The sequence below is a fragment of the Myotis davidii genome, unplaced genomic scaffold (genome assembly GCF_000327345.1).
Source record: "Myotis davidii unplaced genomic scaffold, ASM32734v1 scaffold6, whole genome shotgun sequence".
In the NCBI taxonomy this organism is placed as follows: domain Eukaryota; kingdom Metazoa; phylum Chordata; class Mammalia; order Chiroptera; family Vespertilionidae; genus Myotis; species Myotis davidii.
The window spans coordinates 14,841,986-14,868,187 of NW_006383011.1; the positions used below are offsets into that span (position 1 = coordinate 14,841,986).

At 37.2% G+C, this 26,202-nt stretch overlaps 2 protein-coding genes across 2 annotated transcripts in view; one reads left to right on the plus strand and one right to left on the minus strand.

Annotated features, from left to right (window-relative positions):
- Window positions 1–11,120, plus strand: part of FBXO11 (F-box protein 11) — a 34,534-nt gene extending 23,414 nt beyond the window's left edge. The window contains exons 13-23 of the mRNA XM_015557860.1: window positions 705–790; window positions 1,677–1,771; window positions 2,818–2,940; window positions 3,029–3,114; window positions 4,268–4,344; window positions 4,672–4,815; window positions 7,186–7,296; window positions 8,604–8,711; window positions 9,018–9,126; window positions 9,578–9,676; window positions 9,790–11,120. Of these exons, the coding sequence (XP_015413346.1) occupies window positions 705–790; window positions 1,677–1,771; window positions 2,818–2,940; window positions 3,029–3,114; window positions 4,268–4,344; window positions 4,672–4,815; window positions 7,186–7,296; window positions 8,604–8,711; window positions 9,018–9,126; window positions 9,578–9,676; window positions 9,790–9,919 (1,168 nt within the window). The 3' untranslated portion in view covers window positions 9,920–11,120. The remainder of the gene's footprint in view (window positions 1–704; window positions 791–1,676; window positions 1,772–2,817; window positions 2,941–3,028; window positions 3,115–4,267; window positions 4,345–4,671; window positions 4,816–7,185; window positions 7,297–8,603; window positions 8,712–9,017; window positions 9,127–9,577; window positions 9,677–9,789) is intronic.
- MSH6 (mutS homolog 6) lies at window positions 11,090–24,691 on the minus strand. The gene is given in 9 exon segments (XM_015557907.1): window positions 11,090–11,274; window positions 11,276–11,442; window positions 11,544–11,698; window positions 12,044–12,133; window positions 12,363–12,480; window positions 13,604–13,872; window positions 15,740–18,275; window positions 20,191–20,357; window positions 24,280–24,691. Coding segments are annotated over 9 exon segments (3,756 nt in total). The 5' UTR covers window positions 24,440–24,691; the 3' UTR covers window positions 11,090–11,180.
- Window positions 24,692–26,202: the final 1,511 nt, after the last annotated feature.

Below are 26,202 nucleotides of genomic sequence, written 5' to 3' on the forward strand. Positions count from 1 at the left end.
CACGGTCCCCAGCCACCCAAGTTCCAAGTGGAGGCTGGCTGGAAGCAGGTATCTGGGATTTATTTGTCTTCTATAATTGAAACTTTGATGCCATGAGCTGAGGCCATAGCTGGCTCAGGGCAGGCGGGAAGCTTGACTTCCTCCATCACCCGGACAACCCAGCCTCCTGCTTGCTCCAGCTCCGTGGCTGCCGGCCGCCATCTTGGTTGGGTTAATTGCATATAGTCACTCTGATTAGCTGGTGGGCATGGCTTGGGGCATAGTGAAGGTACGGTCAATTAGCATCTTTGTCTCTTATTAGTGTAGATTAAAGACCATGATATATTTATGTCAAATTTTTTTTCCCACTGGTTTCCATTGAAAGTAGAATATGGGGTTTTCTTCTTGTTAGTATTCAACAAATACATCTAGAGCAGTTTTATGAAAGTTATTTTGAATGAGTTAGCTGTTTTAAGGGGAATTTTTAAGAATGCTATTTTTTCTCAGATATTAGATGACTTTTCCAAAGCTTTAGGTCTTAGAACTAGAAGGGAATTTAGAAATCATCTAGTCCGAATATTTCATTTGATGGATTAGGAAACAGGATCATATAAGTTAAATAGTTTTCCAAGGCCACATGACCATGAGTGACCTTACAATTAATTGTATAAAATAAGTAAGCTTGCTGAATAGATTCTTATTTTTATTATTTCATGTAATTATAGGGGGAATTCTATATTTAATGGAAATCAAGGGGGAGTTTACATCTTTGGTGATGGACGAGGCCTTATTGAAGGAAATGACATTTATGGTAAGCATGTGGCTTTGTTCTATAAAATTTTAGAGTTTGACTTCTCTTCCTCACATTAGCAAAATGGAACAGTTTGACACTATCCAAGTAGAACCGATCCAATTTTTAAAATTCTCATTAAAGATTTTCTGTGATATTTATTCACCTACAAACATTTACTAAATACCTACTATGTACCTGGCACTATGCCAGATACCAGGGATCAAAAAAGGTAGATAAATAGATTCAAGGAGTATCTACAGTTTCCTTAAATTATTCCATTGTTTAATAATTAATAAATTATTGCTATGGTAGTTTGGTACTTTGGTACTGCTAGGAAGGGAAAATACTTAATCCTCATTAAAACTTCAGCAAACTACTGGATGTCTATGTGCTAGACACTGATATGTTCCTGGATTTTCTCCTTTGCTAACACCTGATAATACTTACATAAAGTTTACTCAGTGTCAGGCACTGTTCTGAGCACCTTATCTAAATTAAGTCATATAATATTCACATCAACCCTGTGAAGTAAATACTATTAAATATCTCCATTTAGTGATCAAGAAACAAAGGTACAGAGATATTAAATGACTTATTCAAAATCACACAGGAAGTAGATAGAATTCCTGGGATTTAAAATTATGCAGCCTAACCAATTGTCTCTACCCTTAATCACTATACTTACAATGCCTACAATCCTTGGCATTTTTTTTTACACTTAGATCCTTCAGTTTTGTCTTGTATTACTCATGAGCCATAAGTATCTTTCTGAATATTACATATTTCACAGAGTTGTGCTTTTACTAAAATTCTAGTAAGAATGTTAGCTACTACAGAATGTAAAACTTTTACTATGTTTCGCTAGGCTCCATATGTTGATATTATAACTTTTACTTTTAAATAGGAAATGCATTAGCAGGAATTCAGATTAGGACAAACAGTTGTCCCATTGTTCGACATAACAAAATTCATGATGGCCAGCATGGTGGGATTTATGTGGTAAGTTAATGAATACAGTTCTAGAATTTCATACATCAAAACCAGAGGAGTAGGGGCGATGGGGCAGAATTATGTTTAGCTTGAGGTAGTCCAACTTTTAGAGTATGAATCTGTAACTGTCTTTAATATTTAGACAATGAATAAGACCCTTTTCTCCCTGCCAGTATATATAAAAATAAAAGACTTTTAATTTTATAGTGTTTGTAGTGTTCTATAAAATTTAATCAACTGACTAAATTTAGGCATAGGAAATACATCTTTCTATTAAAGATTTTTATTATAATTGGCAATATGAAGTAACAACTGATTGTCTGTCTTTAGTTATATTTGTTGCACTGGAATTTTGTCACTGTGACTACTGTATCAATCTCTGAAATTTTCCAAAAGTAATAACACTGAAAATACTAATATCACTAAACTTAAACATTTTTATCTTCTGAAAAGGCCAATTTTCTTTTGAATTTATGTTGTAATATAATTGAGCATCTCCCAAAATTTTAAAACCTGTGTATGTCCTTTGTTACCATGGTATCTGAAACTGTTACAACAGATTCAAGTAAGAAAATAATAGGATCCTAATTTCTGAAAGATCTTTATGAACGTTTTTTGTGACTCTAATTTTTATTTACAGTTCTAGAAATATTCATGTCTCTAATGTGCTAAAAATAAAAATTTTAGCAACCCTGAAGCCTTATCATTTTGAAGTGACTTTACCAGTGTTAATGTGAAATAACTGTTAATTACTAAATGAGAGATCTTCAGTTTGCTGTGTATCTTAGAATGAAATAAATGATTTTCCTAAAAAAAATTGCATGCTACTACTTTTACTATAATAGATTTAAGAGTATATAACCACATAATGGACAGTATAAACATTTTAGAAGCCGAACTTAGAGGCTACATAAAAATGTTATCATTGCCTCCTTACCTGGATAACAAAATTTTTTTAAAATTTTGTTAAAACTGTCTTTAAAGAGGGGAATACACTATAAACTATCTTTTGCTGATACAAAATGGATATTGTAGTGAATGTATCTTTTATTTAGCATGAGAAAGGACAAGGTGTAATAGAAGAGAATGAAGTTTATAGTAATACTCTGGCTGGAGTCTGGGTGACAACTGGCAGCACTCCAGTACTGAGAAGAAACAGGATACACAGTGGCAAGCAGGTAAGATGGCCTTGGATTCCTGTATGGGAAATCATGGTTTTATTCAACACTTTTGTCACATGAAAAAAATTTTTTTTTTTAATTTTAGGTTGGTGTTTATTTTTATGACAATGGACATGGAGTGCTAGAAGACAATGATATCTATAATCATATGTATTCAGGGGTTCAGATAAGGTAAATGTTTTTCACAATTGGCTTTTTTGGGGGGAGGGAATGAGGAATATGTGGAGTCCGTAGAAGAAATTTTCTTGTTATTCAGTGCTCAGTCTTTATTCCTTTGTGTGTGTCTGTAATTCACACTCTGTCGTACTCTTGGCTTAAATTGTTAGATTGTAACTTTTCTTGGACTAGTTGAGGACAGCATTCAGTGTACTCCATCATACTTGGATACTATGGAAGACTATATAAAATACTGGTGAACTATGTCTGACATGTTGTAGGCACTCGTAAATGGAAGCTTTTGTTTTTATGCTATTTGTGCAAAATTAATAGTCTCTTACACTCCTATACCCTATATCTTAACAGTTTTTGGAACTATAGTAGTCCTAATCATATAATTCAACCCTTCATTTTACATGAGGGGAGTACATAATAATAATAGTTATTTATTCTTACCCCCTCCATTTAGTTTACATGTTAAGAAACTCTATAGTAATAACATAAAGTATAGTTAAATGTGTTCTGTGGGAAATAGAATTAAGCTAGCCCTAACCAGTTTGGCTCAGTGGATTGAGCATCGGCCTGCGGACTGAAGGGTCCCGGGTTTGATTCCGGTCAAGGATTTGTACCTTGGTTGCGGGCACATACCCAGTAGGGGACGTGCAGGAAGCAGCTGATCAATGTTTCTCTCTCATTGATGTTTCTAACTTTCTATCCCTCTCCCTTCCTCTCTGTAAAAAATCAATAAAATATATTTTTTTACAAAAGGAAAAAAAGAATTAAGCTAAATTAAACAAATTTCTTTATTGACAGGCTTTCAGAGCATTTTGAAGGACTCCATTGTATAGTTAATTCTTTTCATTTAATATATTTTTATGTATTTCAGAGAGGAAGGGAGAGAGAGATGGAAACGTCAGTGATGATAGAGAACTATTGATTGGCTGCCTCCTGCACACTCCACACTGGGGCTATAGCCTGCAACCCAGGTATGTGCCCTGACCAGGAATCGAACCATGGCCACTTGGTCCATAGGTTGACGTTCAAGCATTGACCCACACCAGCCAGGCTATAGTTAATTCTATGATTAATGTGTACTTTTTCACTGTTACCTCATGGGATATAGGAACAGAAGCAATTAAAATGGCATTGTTTTCTATTCTATTCATAGGACTGGAAGCAACCCCAAAATTAGGCGCAACAAAATCTGGGGAGGACAGAATGGTGGAATTCTAGTTTATAATTCCGGTATGTATAATCCTTCATCTGTCTCGCAGTGCTAATAGTCTTTAAGAATATACTTTCTAGCCGAAACCGGTTTGGCTCAGTGGATAGAGCGTCGGCCTGCGGACTGAAAGGTCCCAGGTTCGATTCCGGTCAAGGGCATGTACCTGGGTTGCGGGCACATCCCCAGTAGGATATGTGCAGGAGGTGGCTGATCGATGTTTCTCTCCCATCGATGTTTCTAACTCTCTATCTCTCCCCCTTCCTCTCTGTAAAAAATCAATAATATATATTTAAGAAAAAAAAGAATATACTTTCTAAATAACATAACCTAAATTTTTGCATTTATAGGTCTAGGCTGTATAGAAGACAATGAAATATTTGACAATGCAATGGCTGGAGTCTGGATTAAGACAGATAGTAACCCTACACTAAGAAGAAATAAAATCCATGATGGAAGAGATGGTGGCATCTGTATATTTAATGGGGGTCGAGGTATTGTTGTTAATTTTGCATTAGTAAAAACTCCAATTTTCAATTATTCTTCTTCTATATCTTTAACAATCAATGGCATTGCCAGTTAACATGAATCTCAATTATTTTTTCTTATCAAGTCTTGAGATGGTTTAGGAGATTAGTGCCTAGAGTTAAAGGAAACAAATGTTTACAGTATTTTTCTTTTCTTTCTGTACCACCGTGAGTGTGCCAGTTTGTTAGTAAGGCTTTCTTAAGGTAGCAGAATTTGTTCACAGCCTCTCTGGACTTTTTATTCAGAAGAGTGATATAATAAACTTCAAAGTCAAGTTATAGAACTAGGTGTGAGAACTTAATTGGTCTGTAAATATATGAAATGTCTGTAATAAGTATTGCTTTGTATCTATTTTACAACGATGTTTGTTGGGTAATGGAATTAATGAAGCTAAGGTGTGCTGGGTTTGGTATCCATGAAGGCCAAGTCACTTTGTATTGAGGCAAAAGTTCCACAGTCCCTGCCCTTTGAAAATTCATGTTCATAAGAAAGACTGGGAAAGAATGTCTAATGCAAATTTATCGCCATACCTGAAATATCAGTGACCCAACATTGTGTGCTCACCTTATGTGGAAAGATAGCTAGTTATTACTGTGACATACCAAGATTTAAACAAAATTTACTACTGCAACCAAGCAAGGGTAATTTTCTTAAAGACATAGACTCTCCAGGAGTTTACAGTCTAGTAATTCAATAAAGTAACATATCTCTGATAGGAGTCTTTAAAAGATATAATGAGGAAACAATACAGAATGGTGGTTTTATTTGCAAGGTGCTGAGAAAAGATTTATGGAGTAAAATTATTCTTGAAATGTCTCTTGAAAATTGAGTATTCACAGGAAAATGGGAGTGGGAGGGGGTGGGAGGCCATTCCAGGTATAGAAAATATTCTTTCACTCTTTCATTTGTTATTCCTAATTGAACACCTCTGTACCAACCACTGTGATACAGATGCTAAAGATATAATGGTGAATAAAACAGTACTACATCCAGAAAGTTTACAGTCTAATGGAGTAGCACATTGTAAACAAACGTCTAAATGAAACTGAAAGTGGTCTCTTTAGTAAGACAAGAGGTACTGGAAGTTAAGGCTGGAGAGAGGGGGCAGGACCCAAGTCATAAAAGGCTTTTGTATATGCAGTATGGAGTTTGGACAAGATCTTAGCAATGCAATAGCAATTGAGGAGGTTAGCGGACATATGTAAGAATAGAGACAGGAACTTGGAACACTCTTTTCAGGGGAAAGGGAATTTAGGGGTCAATACCAGGTGGGTCAGATATCTATAAAAATAAGACCATGTTTCATATCTTTAGGGAGCAGAGAAACATTAGTTCACAGCTAACTATAGTTCACTGTACATAAGTAGGTTTTATAGGAGCAATACTAGCTAATACTTATTTAGTGCAATGTACTTTTATATATATTAATTTAATCCTTATAATAATTGTATGTGGTAGGTGATATTGTGCCCATTTTAAAGATACGGAAACTGAGACCTTGAGAAGGAAGTTATTTGCCCACTCAGAGCTAGTTAAGTAGTGGAGTCAATATTTGAAGACCTGAAGTCTGATTCCTGGCTGACTTTTAGTAATTGTTAAACTGTCAAGAGAATTAATAATAAATTTGATTAAAGGGAATTTGATTAAAGGAAACTGAAAATTTCCCAGAGGAAGTGACATTAGCAAGAATAGAGTACAGGACATTCCAGAAGAGGAAATAATATAAACCAAAGGTATTAAGGATTAAAATATTCAGAGCAAATGAGACAAGTAGTTTGGGGGGCGGGGGAATATTTTCAAAAGCTTTTAATGGCAAGTTAACTTAATACTTTATTATGAAAGATTTTTAAGCAGAGAAGGGACATGATAAGAGTTGTAGGAACCTGGGAAAATACAGCAGCAGCTGAGACTGGAGTAAAGGAAATTGATCAAAGAATCATAGTAATAATGGCCAGAAATAATCAGAACTTGAAACTTTTGAGGGTACTAAAAAGTTCTAAAAATATTTCAAAGGAATTGTAATTCAGCAGTGTTCAGTGAAAATCATCTATGTGCCAGGGGATGCAGTGGTGAGTAAATTAGACATGGTCCCTGCAACCATGGAATTTGAAGTTTATTAGTTAGAATGTTTACCTGCAATTTTTGGCTAAACCTTGCCTTAAATGCTGAATTACTAATGAACTTTCTTTTTGGCTGAAAAATTCTGTGAATTTTACAATGCAGTTAAATAAGAAACTTAAAAAACAAACAAAAAAAAACCACCTAAATGACACCAAAAAGGCTAGTAAAATTTATTATATGCATTAGCTTTAATCTGAGAAAATATTTTATTATAGGTCTCCTTGAAGAAAATGATATTTTCAGGAATGCTCAAGCAGGTGTTCTCATCAGCACTAATAGTCATCCAGTCTTACGGAAAAACAGAATATTTGATGGATTTGCTGCAGGTTTGTATTTTCTTCTGTTACCTGTAGCTTTATTTTTCTATACATTAAAAATGGTTGGTTTTTAGTATATTATCTTTTTCTTAATAACTAAAGGTGTGCCAAGTGTGCTGCCAAAGTGGCAGAATGCCTGTTAACAATGAGAGTACCTAATCCAAGTTCTGGATTCTTCCACAAACCTGTAAGAAATATTGCTCTTTGCTGTTCAGTAGTAATTATGAAACATTAATTGGGATAGAATAAATGCAGGCTTTGTACTACTATTAGGAATACAGAAAAATTGTAGCCCTCTGGCCTCACACACACATTTTTTTTACATCTTGGTAAATTAAATCCAAGTATCATCCTATATAGTAAAAGCCTAATATGTTAACACATTTCCTACCGCTCACGAGTGTTCTCGTTTTTCACGCCCATGGAAAAAGGAGCGAATCTAGATACTTATGTAAATTTTGTTTGGTCCCTCTTCATAGAAGAAAATGTTTTATGCAGTACCATACGTTAAAAAAGTACTAGGAACTTTGTTTTTGTAAATAAAAATGTTATAATTATTGAAAAACAACACCTAGGAGAAGCCGCGTGGCGTCGAGGTGAGTAGGAGAGGACTTCGGGAAAAAAAAAAGAAAAACAACACCTAAAGTGCATTATGATATGATGATTTAAATAACGTGCAGTTTGCCCAAAAACGTGCTGCTATGACTTGCACTGACCACCAGGGAGCAGACGTTCCGACTTACTGGTAGGTTAGCTTGCTGCTTGGGTCCAGCAGATCGGGACTGAGCAAGATGGGCCGGACATGCCCTGGAGCCCTCCTGTGGTCCCTCCCTGGCTGGCCAACCTCCTGCATCCCTCCCAGGCCCCAATTGTGCACCAGTGGGGTCGCTCGGCCTGGCCTGTGCCCCCTCACAATCCAGGACCCCTTGCGGGATGTCCAAGAGCTGGTTTCAGCCTGATCCCACAGGCCAGGCCGAAGGACCCTACTGGTACATGAATTCATGCACTGGGCCTCTAGTTCTATATATTTCAACTTTTTGCTAATGCAGACAGTTACTTTTAATACTCAAAATAACCATCTAGTTCCTTTTCAGCATATAAACCAGCTGCTAACTAATCATATTTCTAGGCACTGTTCTCTTGGTTTGCAAAGATATTTTAAAATATTAAAAGTAATAAGTCGTTAATGCCATTATTAACAGTGGAAAATGTTACTGTTTGTGATTCAAATAAACATTTGCACTTTATTCCCGTTAAGAGTTCAGTTTCTTTTAAGAAACTAGATAAATACATCTGCTGTTTAAATTTTACTTCAGGTATTGAAATTACAAATCATGCAACTGCAACATTAGAAGGCAATCAGATTTTTAACAACCGGTTTGGAGGCTTATTTTTAGCATCGGGTGTTAATGTAACAATGAAAGGTATGTTGGAGTCTACATTCTGCTTTATAAATACATGAACTATGCCATGAAGACAGTATTCAGAAGCCACTCTTCTTTGATAACTTAATTCCTTCTGTCACTCTACAAAAGTTACAACAGCTCAAGGACTATTTTCAAAGAAAAGTTTTGACTTATTCTAGTTGGAATATCTTATACAAGGAAAGTCTTACTTTTCTTAGCTTATTTACTTAATTAACCTCTTTTGACTTATTAATCCTGTAATCTATATTTTTATCTTAAATCTTTGTCCTCTAGAATTTTACTTGTTTTTTTCTTTTATTACAGATAACAAAATAATGAACAATCAAGATGCCATAGAAAAGGCTGTTAGTAGAGGCCAGTGTTTATATAAAATATCAAGTTATACCAGCTATCCCATGCATGACTTCTACAGGTATATTTCTAAATTATTTGTTAGTCCAGAAAAGATGGTGATTCCCCTCCCCCCGCCTTACATGTGTGAGTAAAGACAGAGTAAATTGGGTATTTACCAGTGGAAAAACAATATAACTTAATTGTCCACATTGAGTTCTATGATCAATCTATTAGAGGATCCTGTTTGAGACCATAAATATCAGAAAAAGCACAAGTCATTTAAGTGTGGAGTGGGTGTTAATTCCTCCCTAAAATAATTCAGTAGTGCTTAAGAGGCAAGTTTCAGTGGCCTTTCTATAATGTTTTCCTCAGAAGACAGAACAATCCATTTAATCCACTTTAGTCTCTACAGAATTGTAGGCTAGAGCCACAAGAATTTTTAGTCCTCTTTTGTAAGCCAAAGCTCATATATACAAACAAAATAGTTATTTTGATTAACATGTTTTAAGAAAAATGTTTTTACTTTTTAGATGTCACACTTGTAACACCACAGATCGAAATGCCATATGTGTGAACTGCATTAAGAAGTGCCATCAGGGACATGATGTAGAATTTATTAGACATGATAGGTATGTAGCATACTTGCCTGTTTTATCACCCAATTATTCCCCCTCCCCCTTCTTGCCTATTCTATTACCCAATTATCCCCCTACCTAATTTTTGGGTTTTCATTTTGCTTTAGGTTTTTCTGTGACTGTGGTGCTGGAACACTGTCTAATCCTTGTACATTAGCTGGTGAGCCTACACATGATACAGATACACTATATGACTCTGCTCCACCTATAGAATCTAATACATTGCAGCACAACTGAATTCCTTCCCTAAAGAAAAAGTTCTGCCATTCTAACATCATAACTTAAAACATTTTTGGAAGAAGATTTAGTATTTGCCCATGCTACAGGAAGAGACTGTATTAAAAATGGATACATGAGGTCAGTTGACACTATGAAGCTCAAGCTACCAAAAAGAAAGTGGCAATATATTGACTCAGGATCTCAAAGCTGGGTGTTTTAGCATTACTGTGTAAAGACATTTGAAGGGACAGAAGTGAAAAAAAAAAAAGCTGCAATTTTGTACAGATACCAACTTCTGAAAAGCTGGTGTTTTTACAACTAGCATTGAATGCAGTCCAATTTGCAGTAGTACTCTCATCAATAGACAAGCAGCTTTGTTGCTGCCTTTATGGACATGGGTACCAATTGCTTTTTGTAATATGGTAAAAAATGTGAGCTAGCACTTCTGCGTTACTTTTGATTTTTTTTAACATGTATTCAGATTGAGAAATATGATTTTAATGCTTTAATCTCATGTAGTTTGTTTTTTAATTTCAAGCAAAATCTTATTGTACTTGAATGTGCCCTGTTTTGTTAGCACACCTAGACTTGCTGTAACTGTACTCATGTCCCAGTATGTACGTTCTTTCTATGAAAGAGAAAACACTAATCTTAAATTATATCCAGCAATGTTTCTGGTATCCTTTAAGAAAAGTTAAGACTATTATTTCCTTCCCTTCCCTGTGCAGCATTCAAAATCACCCTTAGAAAAGTGAGTGTTTTAATGAGACTTCCTAGGAAGGGATGCACTGTAAAACAAAAGTATTCTTGTAACTCAGTTTTGTGAAAGGTAAAAACTACTATGTTTTAAAGTACACTTTAGAAAGTCTCTTCAAAACAGTCCTGTATTTGAACTCTGTTCATAGTTTTTGTTTGGTTTTTTTTTTTGAACAGTTTAGACAAACTGCTGGAAATTAAAACAATTTCCTGCATTAAGCTGAGACAAGTATATATACAGCCCTATACAGTTTCATAGCTTCCCTCCCCCATTTATGTGTATTGGTGACAGTGGGTATAAACAGCCTGAAAGTGTATGCATGTACCATAACATCTAGACTTAATATATTGTGAAGTATTCAATAACCATTATGTAGAAGGTAGGTAAGAATTAAAAGGGTTTAATTTCCTAGAAAGAAAATGGAAAAATGGTCATTTTTAAAAAATAAAGTTTATTAGATCATAATGTTGTCTGAATTTACCACCTTTGTCAAAAAAGCCAACTCAAAGCTTCTGTTGTAGTCTATAATTCCTCAATCAAAGTCAGCAACTTATGGACAGCTTCAGCATCTAGAGTCGACCTTTCACTAGCCAGGCAAACTTCCCTTAAAATTAAAAAAAAGGGGGGGGGATCTATGTCCCTTTTGAATAACCTCCTCTGGAAGATTAGCAAGCCTTGCTGCATTAAAGCCATAGCTTTTAGGACAAGCTCCCTTAATGAATTTATAAAGGAAGGTAATAGTCTCTTGACTGGGATCTTCACATTCATTTTCTACCATGCATGCCTAAAAATGAGAAATATTACATTCACATGCTAGCAATGGAAGTATCCAATTTGATTCTCTCAGACACCTAATCAACTTCTGAAAAAGCAGTTTGCACATACCATGTGTCCTAAGCGCACTGCAACGTTTTGAGAATAATCTTCAACTAATGAATGATAGTGGGTAGAAAACAATGTACGACACTTTATATTCTCAGCAAGTTCTTTAACAACTGCACTTGCTATTGCTGTCCCATCAAATGTTGCAGTACCTCTTCCTGTGAAAGTAAAATAAGTATAAATTACAAAGTAATGCAAAAAAAAATCAGGATACATCGGTTAAAAGTTTTCTGTATTTAGGCCAAATAGGTCTTTTAGCCCTTGGAGTGGCACTGCTCAAGTATCACAGATCTTCAGAAACTTCCTGTTAATTCTCCTTAAATAGTCTCATTATCCCCGTATTATCACAACTAAATTTGAATAGGATTAAGAAATTTAATAATCAGACTTTTCACTTTATCTCATCTCCAGTTGTGGGTCTATGGTACAAAGTGAGTCCGTTAATACTGTTTTTAAAAATTTGTTTTAAAGATAGCCTTCAGATGGAAATTTTAATGTCTTACCTAATTCATCCACCAGCACCAGAGAATGTGCTGTTGCATGTGTAAGTATACTGGCAGTTTCACTCAATTCAACAAAAAATGTACTTTCACCTTCAGGGGGAAAAAACAAATGGGTGATCATTTTAAGAATCCTACTGCAACAGTAAATTCATCTTTTAAATTCATATTACTCGAATGTATCGTGAGCTGTCCAGTTAAATTTCAAGAAATTACTTAAGAGTAATTTACTAATTGAATAGCCTGAAAGCATTCTGCTTCACATAACACCAGAAAAATAATCAAATAACAAGCCTTACACAGAAAAATAAAAAAACCTCACCTGACATTATTCTGTCTGAGGCACCAAGTCTAGTAAACACTCTATCAATTGGTGTAAGCCTACACACTTCAGCAGGTACGTAACAACCCATCTGGGCAATTACAGCCAATAGGCCAGCCTGTGAATGAGGGAGGAAAAGATATTTTATAACTGGTTTAAAGAATATCATAAGATAGACATACAGAGAAATATCTCTCTATTGATACACAAAAGACAGTAAGCCAAGCTAAACAATCTTTCCTAAGAAACATCATGTAGGAAGAGTGAAACACTATAAAAAAAGAAAAATTTTCAAAATCCTAAGTAGGAAAAGTGAGGCTTATTAGAAGGCAAAAAATGGCTTAGGGGCCTGACTGACTTTAAAATCTCAGAGCTTGTATATTAACCCACAACACTAGTTGATTCTCAACTCTGGCTATACGGTCTTCAAACTACCAATGCCTAGAACGAATTCCAAACCAAATGAATTCATTTCAGAGGATGGAATCCTCCCTGTACATTTTTGTTCAACTCTGTAAGTGATTTGATTTTGAAACAATAGAGAGATTAGCATGGTCTTTATACAAGGATGACATGCAAATTAATGAAGTTGTTCACTTTCTTAAGGTTGAAAACCATTATACTACACTGTATGTCTCTCTAGTTAGCAAATCTGGTGAACGTAGTATAATATAGTACAGGAGAGCAGGAGGGTCAGCAAACATTTCTGTCAAGGGCTCAATGTCTTTGTCTCACACTCATTTTTTCTACAACCTATTAAAATGTAAATTATCACATAGGCCCTGGTATAAAGACAAAAATATATCTGTCTTCCCTAAAAGCAGTTCCCAACAGTTACTAGGTCACAAATTTTATTTGGTTTTCTGTCTATCATGGTTCTTTTGTAAGAATTCCTATAAATTAGTCTAATTGAAGGGCTTGCCTGAAACATTTGCATAATTTTCATTCATTATATGCATCTATTAATTTAAATCAAAAATCTTATAAAGAAACCATGACCTAAAATCTCCCTTGCCTTTTTAATGTATTCTTCCCTTAACATCAGGCAGCTAGATATCTGGTTCATGAGAAAAAGACAATTCTCAATTTTATATAGCACAATGAGTTTCCCTTTAAGTCACTGATTGAGTCCTATGTAATTCATGTGGTATTTGGAAAAGGATGGCCTAAATATGTTAATACATTCATTCTTAAACTGTTATATTAATAACTTTCTGTAGCAAAACCTGAAGTCAGTTTACCTGTCTCATGAGTGTAGACTTGCCTCCCATGTTAGGTCCAGTAACAAGCACACAAGAAGCTTTGCCATTTTCTTCCTCTTTCTCCTCACAGCCTATTAGAATGTCATTAGGAATAAAGTCATCTCCAAAAAAAGTCTTCGTAATGCAGGGATGACGGGACCCTTTAAGGTCTAAGAAGACAGGAGTGTCTTCTTTTGGTAATAGAACTACTGGCCGACACATAGGACCATCACCCCCTCGACTATAGTTAGCCAGGCACAATAAGACATCTGTTAAAGAAAGAGTCAGAGTGAGGTTCATCACTTTTGAGGTTTCTTGATAATCAAAACCCAACTTCTATAAAATGTCTTCCAAAAATGCTTTTTCAGTGGGGGTGCTATGTTCTACTTCCTTCCAGTTTAGACAAACAGTAGTGGCATCATTATCACTAACAGCACAATACCATGCTTTCATTAACTGTTCCTGAGTGTTATCTGTTATAGTATGTGGCTGCATATGGACTTTTGTAATTCTGAAGCTAAATTATCACTTTTGGGGAGAAACAGAACATTCTGACATAGGTACAATTATAAGAAGAAAATTCACCAATTTTGAACACCTGTACTGAGGGCGGATTTTTCTTTTAGTGGATTTGAGAGGAAGGGAGGAGAGAAAGAGAAACATTAACCCCTTCCCCAACAGTTTTTTTGTTAAAAACGTTTCTTTTTCAGACTAATTTTTTTATTTTGGTTCTATATAGTATTTTTGATGCTGGTTATGAAAACAGTTTGTAACTCGTCTTCCTATATACCATATTTTTTTTACCATATTTTCCTAGTATACTCGTCGACGACTGAAAAAGAACATTTTGTGAAAAGGAGTATACACGTTTCTGCCGGGGAAGGGGTTAAGAATTTGATAGGCATTTTCAGACTAATTTTTTTTATTTTGGTTCTATATAGTATTTTTGATGCTGGTTATGAAAACAGTTTGTAATTATTTTTTCTTCCCATTTTTGTGGTTAAGAATAGTATTTCCTCAGAAAGTTTCTAGATGAAATTATTTAGAATGGTACGTATGTAGCTGGTTTTTGAAGGTAAAGTTTTAGACGAGTATACTCGTCGACGACTGAAAACACGTTTCTGCCGGGGAAGGGGTTTAATAGGCTGCCTCCCACCCATGATCCTTCAGTGCACAGGACAACACTGCAACCAGCTGAACCACACACGCCAGGGAAAGGAAGGATTTTAATATACCCACCAAACTGTTTGAAACTGTATTGGCTTAAGGAAAAAATGTGGCACACACAATACAAAAATATACTATTCTATTTCTGACAGTTGGGTTCAGATCACAATTATGCTACAAATTTAGGTAAACTGGTAGCTATATTTTTTTAAACACAAAAAAAAAACACCCCTGAACAGTAGGGCTCCAAATAAGTTGGCCTTGAAATACAAAGAAAAATTTATGAAGCTATTATAAAATTACAAATACATAAATTAGGGCTCTTAGCCCAAATTATCACTTTCCTACGATTTCTAAGAAAAAGGAAAGATTAAAATCTTTTGAAAAGGCATGTCAAGATTCACTGAAAAACAGAAAATGCAAAAGTCATGAAAGAAATTAAGTGATGCGTTAGGGATAGTTTTAAATTAATGCAACAAAAAATAGATTAAAAACGGTATTCATGAAAAACAATGGAAATTGTCTCAAACCTGGCCAGTGGGGCTCAAGGGTTAGCGCATTATCCCATGCACCAGAATGGCCTGGGTTCAATTCCGTCAGGGCATGTGTTGAAGCCAATCAATCAATGTGTCTCCCTCTCAAATCCGTTTTTCTTCCTCCCTCCCTTTCATTCTCTCTCAAAATCAGTGGAAAAATATCCTCTGATGAAGATTAACATAAAAAAAAATCTTTTTAAGGCTGAAGGCCAGAAGGCTACTAAGTTTCCAGTGAACAACTTACATGACTATGGCCAACCTACTCATTTTGCCTAGTGAAAAGGCAAGTATATTTTATACTTGTCAAAGTATATATAACCTTGTTTTAGGGATATGCATCAATGGGGACTCTCCAATGGACTTAAGTTTTAATGCACAACTGGAACACAGAACTTTACTAACCAAAGCCTTAGAAGCTTGTTGAAAATCTTACCCAACACTGCGATGCATTCTACAGCAGCCTGCCAATTCTTGTAATTTTTATCAAAGTTATAGAATAGTCGTCGCATGCAGTCCTTCAATGATACGTCTCTCCGTTCTTCCGCATTTATCAAATTAGCCAACTTCTTCTCAATAGTTTTAGTCCAGTATCGTTTACAGCCCTTCTTGGTGGATTTCAACTCATATTCTTCTGGCAAATTACGGGTGGTGAAATTCTCTGGAATTTCCAACTGGTAACGGTTCCTACCAATTCCCCAATAGACTATGGTTCTACAGCCAATTCGACTGCGCTGTTTCTCCAAGTATTCCAAGAGGCTCTGCTCATTTTCTTTTATGTCAGCAAGAGCTTGGTCATAATCCGAGTCAAATCCTACTTTGGGAGTAATCACTCCAGTCTTTCTAGCCTTTTCATGGTCAAAGGCTGTATCCCATCGGTTCAGTTCTACAGTTAAATCAGGAAAATGACCTTCAGGATTTTTTGTCCGCAGAGTAATGACCTGCTTAAGAATTTTAGACTTAAAGTCATCAGTGACTTCTTCCATAATCCCTATAATTTTACATATTACTTTGAATCCTTCCAGAGCAGAAAGGAAATCAATAATCTTTTTTTTACTGTATGTAGTTTCTTCATACATTATAGCCCTGCTATCTGGGTGGTTCTGGCTCTTCAACGGAGACCCAACATTATGAATTTTACTTAATAGCCTCTCAAGGTCTGGAAGCTTCTTTAAAAGATCTACAACCTCAGTGATTTTGTCAGGCACAAACATTAGGTCTTCGATAGCATCTAAACGATCATTGATAGCAAAAGGGTTACACAGTGGGGCACACAGCCACTGCTTTAGGAGCCGCTTACCAAAAGGAGTATGGCAAGTATCAATCTTCTCTAGTAGGGTACCTTCAGTAGAACCGTTTGTTCCATTCAGAAAAATCTCCAAGTTGTTTAATGTCACAGAATCTAGCACCATTCGTTGATTGACTTTAGAAAAAACAGCACCAGGTCTTGTAACACTGACCATGTCAGAATCCAAGGGAATATATTCTTCAAAATTAGCCATTGATAAAAGCTCCTGATCGATAAGGCATTTTTTGAGGTAGAAGACACAACCACCTAGAGCAGAGAGGGCCAATTCACTCTTTTCTCCTGGTGTCAACCCAATAGAATCAGACTCTGAAGTCATACCTTTAAGAACGTGGGGTAATACCACCCCACTGTCCTCATTTAACTTTTCTTTAAAATATCCTTCTTCAAGAAGAGTTCTCAAAGTTTTGGCTGCATCCCAAAACTGGGAGCCTGGTATCAGACCTTCCTGAAGAGAAGAGGATAATGAACCCTTCAGGATCATCTTGGTTTCTGTTGAGAGATTTCCTCTCTCAAACAATACTTGTACTGGAGGATAATGTGCCACGAGAGTCCTAAACCTTGAGCAATGGCGATCATCTGAAAACTGACCTATGAAAAACTTTCCCAGTGAGGCATCAACAAAGCATACACCATATACTCGAGTGTGGCCAGAAGTATCTTCCTCTTTTTCTTTAAGGCTAAGAAGATACTTACTGTAGTTCTCAGAGGGGTCACCTTCCAGCACACTGTACGTCTGTGTACCCTTAGTAATGATCCTACAAATCTCCCTCCTCACCACTCTATCATGCTTAGATATATGTGCCATCTTTCGGCATCTTGCCTCCATCATTTCTGGGGTCTCAGTCTGTTCCACCCGTGCTACTTTATAGCCCTTCTGAACCAGAGAATCTGAGTATCGGCCAAATGCAATTTCAGGGAAACCAGAGTGGGCCCAGTTGCCTTTCATGAATACCAGTCCTAGTTCATTGACTCCAGTAAGAGCATCCATGTGGTACAGCTCATAAAACTTCCCCACTTTATAAAATATAACAAGATCAAAGTTCTGAGACTTAATCTGCCACCACTTCTTCATCCCAGGAGTACAGGAATTAAGGAAATCCTCAGGCACATAGAGTGTAGATGCATCAAAATCTGGATGATCTGGTCGCCTCCTGTGCACATCTCTTCTCTTTTCCTCCTTGAGCCATTCTAAAGTTTCATGATACCAGACAGCTGGGCGACTATTATCATCACATCTTCCACTAATGTGGGCTAGGGATTCAGAATTTTGAGGGGCAGAGAAAGCACACAAAGTACTCTTGGTTTCTGAGGAAATGCCAGTTGCTCGTTTACTGACGGGGGGCATTTCCTTCCTTGAACTTTTCCTTTTAAGAGAGCCGTTTCCAGTCACCATTCTCTTCCGCTTTGGAGCAACTTTGACAAAGCTATGCAGGCCTTCACTGTCACTATCCCCCACTCCACTGCTTATTTCATCACTGCTTCCTTCCTCCTTAGCATCTGGCTTGAATTCCACATCAGAGCCACCGTTGTCACTCTCAGAGTCTGATATGACTCTCCGTTTTTTAATTTGGCGGCTACTTCGCCTAGATCCTTGCACCTTAGGCCGCACTTCCTCTTCGCTCTCAATTTCATTATCTTCTTCATTCTTATCTAATGCACCTACCTGGCAGGCAAGGAAAGAGCATGTAAAAACAAAAGAAAATTTGGAAAAGTACAATACTGCTGTGAATACCTCTCATATACCAAGAGAAAAATTTGTGGCAAACCGGGTGCCAATGAACTGCATCCAGCACGGCCGGGGGAGGGGGGGGGGGATAAGTTCAGTGAAGAATTAAAGAAAACAGACAAGAGAATATAGTTGGGGCCAGGTGGACCACTGCACCTGGATGAGGAAACAGTGACACAGCCTATAATAAGCTGAGTCTTTAATTGTGCTGGGAGGGCTTTGCCCTCCAAGCTAGGACTTATATGTGGCTTTGCCACAAGAGGACCATGCCCTCTCATCAGTCTGAGGCTTGAACCTGTCCAAATGCTGTGGCCGCTCTCCACAAAAACTAACCTTCAAAAATGAGAAACAATTCTCTTTAAGGAATATCAATTTGTTTCACCTAACATTAAAACAAGTATCACACTACAAGATTAAGCAATTCTGTCATGACAGTTCTACCCTATACAATAGTGATGAAACATGCCCATAAATGATGTATTCATTAGTCACAGCTGTAGAAATAAAATCTTTAAGTCTCCCTCTGTTTATCTTCCAGGGTTTCCTCTTCAACAGATAAACATATTAAAATGTTTATTGTTTTATATACTTCTTTTTTCAATCCACACCAAAGGATATGTTCACAGAGAGTAAAGGGGAGAGAAACATTTAGCAATTTGCCTCCCTTACACACCCCGACCGGGAATCAAACCTACAACCTAGCCGGCCGGTGTTGCTCAGTGATTGACCATCAACCTATGAACCAGGTCACGGTTCAATACCCAGTCAGGGCACATGCCCAGGTAGTGGGCTCAATCCCCATTAGGGGGTGTGCAGGAGACAGCCAATTAATGATTCTCTCTCATCATTGTTGCTTCTCTCTCTCTCCCTCTCTGTTCCTCTGTGAAATTAATAAGAATATACTTAAAACAGAAAAAAAAAACCACCACCTACGTATGTACCAACTGAGAATTAAACTCACCACCTTTTGATGTACAGGACGACACTCCAACCAACTGGGCCTCTTTATATATTCTTTTAGTATAATAAAGCAGTAAGTAATCTACACTGATTCTAGGCCCCTTGATCTTCCACAAAACAACAGTATCTTCTTAGGCAAAGCACATCTACTTGTGGATCTGTACCACATGCATAAGGCTATGTGATCTCTGTAGTTACTATCCATCCAGTTCTAAACCTGATTCATGTTATGACCCCCTGGTCTCAACCTCAAAATTAAAATTAAAGACTTTTCTTTCATTTCTCTTAAAATACTCATGTTAACTCACATATTCCCTCATCTATAAAACAGAATAAAACAAAAAGCTTAGATGCATCTCTTTTAAACACATACCTCATTAATTTACTAAATTAGAAAATGTTTTAAATGGACAAGTTATTTGTTTTAAATGAACAAATTACTTGTTCATTTTCTTAACTGGATTTAATTCCATCAAATAATGACCATTAACATTTGAAACCAAGGTTGTACTTCAAGGTTACTCAGCCTCTATCCTTATTAATCCAAAATACAACAAAAAGTATTAGAGCATGTAAATGATTTAATGAATTTCCTAAGCTCACTATCGGACACCATGACCAATTTTATCACTACCTCCTTACCAGCCCTAGCTCTCTACTTATTGCCACCTCTTGTAGCATGTGTCTTCCAGAGGCTTGAGGACACTAATATAATGGGGTGCTGGGCTGCAGAGACTATGTAATCTAACTTACCCTACAATCCAGGGAAGCATAGACATATGTGTGCATGAGTAGTATAGTATATGAAAATGTAAAGCAAGAGAATGTCACTTTAATATGCCACCCCTTTCCATCATTCTCCTAGCAGAAATAACTGTTTGCAATGTCTCACCTCCATTTCTTCCTCCTCTGGTTCTGAGGGCTCATTACACACTGCCAATTCAAGCCTCTTAATCTTATCTTTAGTCAAGGCTTCATCTGCACGTTGCATTGCTTTGATTATTTCAGGCTCTGCATTGTAAAAATGACCTCCTTTCTGGGCTTCCTTTGATTTTGAACCTAAAAACATATATTTATAAGTAAGAATTGTTGGCTAGATAGTTGGTTCAACCTACAACACCTGCCCAAATGAACAAAAATAACAACAATCAAGTATAACTTTTACTACACCATTATTTTTATTAATATAGCTAGATCAATAAAGCCCACAAGGAAGTTATCTTCAGTTGGGGTGCATACGGAGGCAACTGATTTCATTGGTAGTGTAAAACTACCAATGAAACTGCAATTACCTATTTTACTTTCTTGCACTTGGATCACCCAGGACCACGTAGTCTCTTCTAATGACCTGGGACTATAGCCTAAACAAACAGGTAAGGTATACCTCTTCAAGTGAGGCATGAGATGTAAAGGGGTTTGAGACCCTTTTTTTAAAAAATTACTTCAGGAACGCAAAGACTACACACACTGTCTGTTAAATGAAGCTATGATATTAAAAATAAGTTTACCCTGCCTGGCCAGCATGGCTCTGGTTGAGCATCAACCTATGAACCAGAGGTCACGGTTCAATTCCCAATCAGGGCACATGCCCGGGTTTGAAGCTTGATCCCCAGTGTGAGGGCATGCAGGAGGCAGCCTATAAGTGATTCTCATCATTGATGTTTCCATCTCTCCCTCTCCCTTCCTCTCTGAAATCAATAAAAACTTTTTCTTTAAAAGCTGTAATATTCACTGAGCAAAAAGGTTAAATGCAGAAGATCACTAGTCTAATGGTACAAATTATTTAGTTCTTTTCCAGGAGTCATAACTAGGAATGTCTGTTTCCTTCTGCCCAAACATAACTAAGAACTGTAATTTAAAAACAAACCAGAATCTAAATTTAAGAGATCCAAGCTTCACATTATTTCCTTCTTTCTCTATACTAAAACTAATAGGACATCCTAAATTTTCATAGACTTAGCAACTTTTATGGGCTGCCTAAAATAAAGCTGGTTTCCCATTCCTCTAAAAAGCTGAACCAAAGCCACAAACTGCAACAATCTAATTCATTTGGAAAGAGGCTCTGAACTTTCCCCAAAGTTGTATTCACCCCTAACCTATCTAAATTCATTTGCCAAAGCTGTGTTTAGAATCTCAAAATTACTCCTGGAAAAAGACCTCATTCAACATAGGGTCCAACTCACTCATTTTATATGAGTAAACAGTATCAGAAATAAATTACTTTGGCCCTGGCCACTGCGGCTCAGTTGGTTGGAGTGTCTCCCATACACCAAAAGATGGCAGGCTTGATTCCAAGTCAGGGCAAATACCCAGGTTTCAGGTTCAATCCTTTGTTGGGGTGCCTACGGAGGCAACTGATTGATGTTTCTGACACTGATGTTTCTTTCTCTCCCTTTCCCTAAAAGTCAATTTTAAAAAAATTTTTTTAAATAATTATTTTGGTTGACTGAGATGGTACAGCAAATTAGTGGAACAGACTAAATTTCCTGCTTTAGCTCACTGGGAAGAAGTCAGAGAAAAGGAGGTCTTAAAGACAGGATCAGGGGGTGAGCCCCAAAGTCAAGCTGCCGCTGCTCACTGCCCCTCTGACTACAAGTCTCACGGCGACCCTTAGAAATAAAAAGTTCATGCCTGGGAAGGGCCACAGGTGTGCTCTTGTATGAGTCCACATTGATTCTTTGTCCTGAAGGCTTTTTATCCTTTTTTTTTTCCTGCAGGCAAGAATCTTAGGGAAGAGTTTCAGTAGACTGTTTATCAGCTTTCCAGATGCATTTTTAATATGCTAATGCATCAAAATGAGTATACTGGGGTGTTGTGGATAATTGTTTGGCCTGTTTTACTTGTATCTTAGATCTCTCTGGCTTTAATGGGGGTTTTGTTCCCCAACTTCATCTGTCCTTGGGTTTAGCTGACACAAATGGCCTTGAGTCTTTGTTTTCTATTTTCCCAGGCCAGGGTGACTTAAGCTATGTATTTTCTGGTTAGGAAGGAGGGTACAAACCAACCATTTGCTCTCAAGTGTCCTTGGTTAGGGAAGGTATGGTCTTGCAATTAACAAGCTGCCCAAATTGTTGGGCCTTATTTAATCTTCTTGTCTCTTCTGATTCCAAAACAATGAGTTCAAAAATGTCCTAGGCTGGCCCCAGCCAGTATGATTCAGTTGGTTGGAGTATCATTCTGTACACCAAAGGTGGGTTCGATTCCCAGTTGGGATGCATACCCAGGTTGCAGGTTCAAGCCCCACTTGGGGCATGGGCAAGGCAACTGATCAATGTCTCTCTCATATCGATGTTTCTCTGTGTCTCTCTCCCTCTCTAAAATAAAGTCTAGCTTGGAAATATACATGCATTCATTGGTTATTTCTTGTATGTGCCCTGACCGGGGATCAAACCAGCAACTTTGGTGTATCAGGACCATGGTCTAACCAACTGAGCTACCCGGCCAGGGCCCTGTACCCTCTTTATATCATGTGAACTGGGTCAAGCTTAGCATCTAAACAAGTTAAAACTTATTGCTATACTTACAGGTTAAAATTCTCAAGCGTATCCTTTAAAGCATCTTTTTTTTCTTCTGGCCCCAGCCAGTATGATTCAGTTGGTTGGAGTATCATTCTGTACACAAAGGTGGGTTCGATTCCCAGTTGGGATGCATACCCAGGTTGCAGGTTCAAGCCCCACTTGGGGCATGGGCAAGGCAACTGATCAATGTCTCTCTCATATCGATGTTTCTGTGTCTCTCTCCCTCTCTAAAATAAAGTCTAGCTTGGAAATTCTGAGGATAAAGACTTGTTCATGCTTGAGTGTATAGTCACTGTGTCATGCAATCCTACTATGCACGCGCTAATTCAAGAGATTTAAACAGGGTGCACACAACTAACCCAAGTGAAGCTACACACTTGTAGTCTGCTGTTATCTGTGAAATATGGCTGGACCTGAGAAGAGAAAGTTCAAGTTCCAGAAGTTTGATATGAAAGTGAACTCAGATGTGCCCACTGGTGAGGACTTTTTTCTAACCTTTTTTTTTAATTGAGACAGAAAGAGGAAGGGGAGGGAGAGAGGGAGGGAGGGGGGGAGAAGTGGGGAAGAATAAGTGAGGATTTTGAAGGCCAGGTAAGCATACATCTCTATTTGTCCTAGAGAATGCCGTTCATCTATATGCTATGTATCCTGATTGCATTGCCTTTCTTCTTCATCCTTTATTTTTTTTTTAATATATTTTATTGATTTTTTACAGAGAGGAAGGGAGAGAGATAGTTAGAAACATCGATGAGAGAGAAACATCGATCAGCTGCCTCCTGCACATCTCCCACTGGGGATGTGCCCGCAACCCAGGTACATGCCCTTGACCGGAATCGAACCTGGGACCTTTCAGTCCGCAGGCCAACGCTCTATCCACTGAGCCAAACCGGTTTTGGCGCTTCTTCATCCTTTAAGATGAGCATACTGTTTAATTTACTCTTTTCATGTCTGAATTTGATATTTTGGTCCAAATAATAAGATCCAATTATGATATCATCTTTCCTTTAAGGGCATGATATGCCCAGCCAGTGTGGCTCAGTGGTTGAGTGTTGACCTATGAACCAGGAGGCCACAGTTCTATCCCCAGTCAGGGCAGTAGGGGGCGTGCAGGAAGCAGCCCATCAATAATTCTCATAATTGATGTCTCTCTCCCTCTCTGAAATCAATAAAAATTTATTTAAAAGGGGGGGGGGGGATGATATTGCTATAAGTCACTTAAAGGACACAAATATTCCACTCCACATACCAACTAGTTGAAGAGCAGATGCATCTTAATCCTTTTCCCATACTAAAACCTTTGCCCCACCACTCCTACAATTCATTGAAATAAAATACACTTAACTTCACTGTATGAGAGATGTATGGGCTTCACATGTATGGGCTCTGTCATTTTCATACTTACATACACACACACAAACACACACACACACATACACTCTCACTCTTCAAAGTGACTCTCTTACCTGTATATGGTTTCAATAGCCTTCTGCTAACCCATCCCCTTGTTGGGGTGTCATCAAAAAACTGTACATGAACTCGGGCAGACTTCCCTTTCTCACGGATGAATGTTCCATCAAAAGGGTGGTTGTAAACCAAGCAAGGCCACCAGGGATAACCCTCCATCTTGGCCCAAACCAAATCACCTGGTGAGAAGTCACAAGAACTGCTGCCAAAAGGAAATACATAACTTGGTTAATATTTGGTTAAGTTTCATTAAAGGGAATTACCTTTGAATAAACAATTTTAAGGAAGGTATTGCTAAAACTCCTCTGAAGTCTTCTGGCATTAACATTCAAGCATAGAAATTCTAGACTTAATGATTTTTCCAAATCAAATTTTCAAGTTATTTTTTTAAACAATAAGCAAATATCACTTGCTTAAACAATAAGCAAATACATAAGACATAAGCCAAACACAAGTATAATGAATTCTGGTATTAAGATGAGAAACTTTCTCAGAATCTTTGGTAGAATGTGATGGCAAGAAAAAGGTATAGACTCAATGTACATATTGTTCTCCAAATTACAAATCATACCTATAGTCCAATATGGTATTATGTCAGGAAGTGGCCACCGTATTAATAAAATACCAAACATGCCCCCTATGTAATTTGCTAATTATATTAACTATTACCTCATTAGACTTTGCTTGTGCTCTTTAGTTAAGCTCCTTGATATTCCAAACACTACAAAAGCTACCTAGCACACTACTGCCCACCTGCTATTAAAAATCTAGTTTTATGGGGGAAAAGTCAACAGATAAGTGCCCAAAATATAGAATGCAGATGCTTACAGAAGCAAAATAGATTCAATCTTCACAAAGACTGATTTAGCCCTGAAAACTTCCTGCAAAAGGGAGAAGAGAAAGGAGAGAGAAGAATCTAGCTAACAGACTACAGAAGAGCCCCTCAGTGATGTAGAGGCCACAAAGCTGGTAAACCCTGCTCAAATACTAAACCCTGCTAAAAGGTTTTCACTGAGTAACTACTAGAATAAGTACATTACAAACAATATTTTAGACATTTTATTTTTTATTTTTTTTAACATTTTAGACATTTTAGAAAGTAATCATTAGTCAATTGAGGCCACCTTATTCAGATCCAATCATGAAATTAATGTGTTCCTTTCTTCAAAATATGTAGGCAAAGAAACCAGAGCATAACTTCAGCTAGTACTTGTCTCAAAGGCCTTTATAAATACATATAGTCTTTTCTCAATTTATAGAAATCTATAGCTACCTATAGTTTATAAATATTGCCACCAAGCTAACCACATGGGTTATCTTCAAACAGGAAGCTCTGTCTGTACAATTCAAAGTTCTTATCACAGCTTCTTCCTTACTAACATATCTATTAATTAACAAGAAACAAAGACCCTTATCACTGTGAGGAATGGTTTGTTTACAAGCCTCCCCATAGTCAAGCAGGCTTTCCCTCAACTTAGGCAGAAAGCCACTTAACCATAAAGCCTATCACCCTAGTATCAGAAAACCACAAGCTGCCCTGGCCACGTAGCTCAGTTGGTTAAAGCATCATCCCAATACACCAAGGTTCTGGGTTGCATCCCCAGTCAGAGCACATACTACAATCAATCAATGATTGCATAAATAAGCAGAACAACAAATCAGTGTTTCCCCCTCCCTCTATAATCAATATTTAAAGAACCATTTCTTAAAAAATCTAGTATCAAATGCCCATCTTTCTTAAATACTGTGGAAATGGTCTCCATAGTAGGAGGTCAAGTGTAAATAATGCTATGCTTTTACATTGTTTATGCTTTGAGAGGTCTCCTGATGTCCTTACTAACATTTGAGGTCAGACCTCAAAAAATAGGCTCACTCTCCCTCTTCTAACTTTCCCTTTCCCCTCTCCGTCCCCCCAGGTGTGT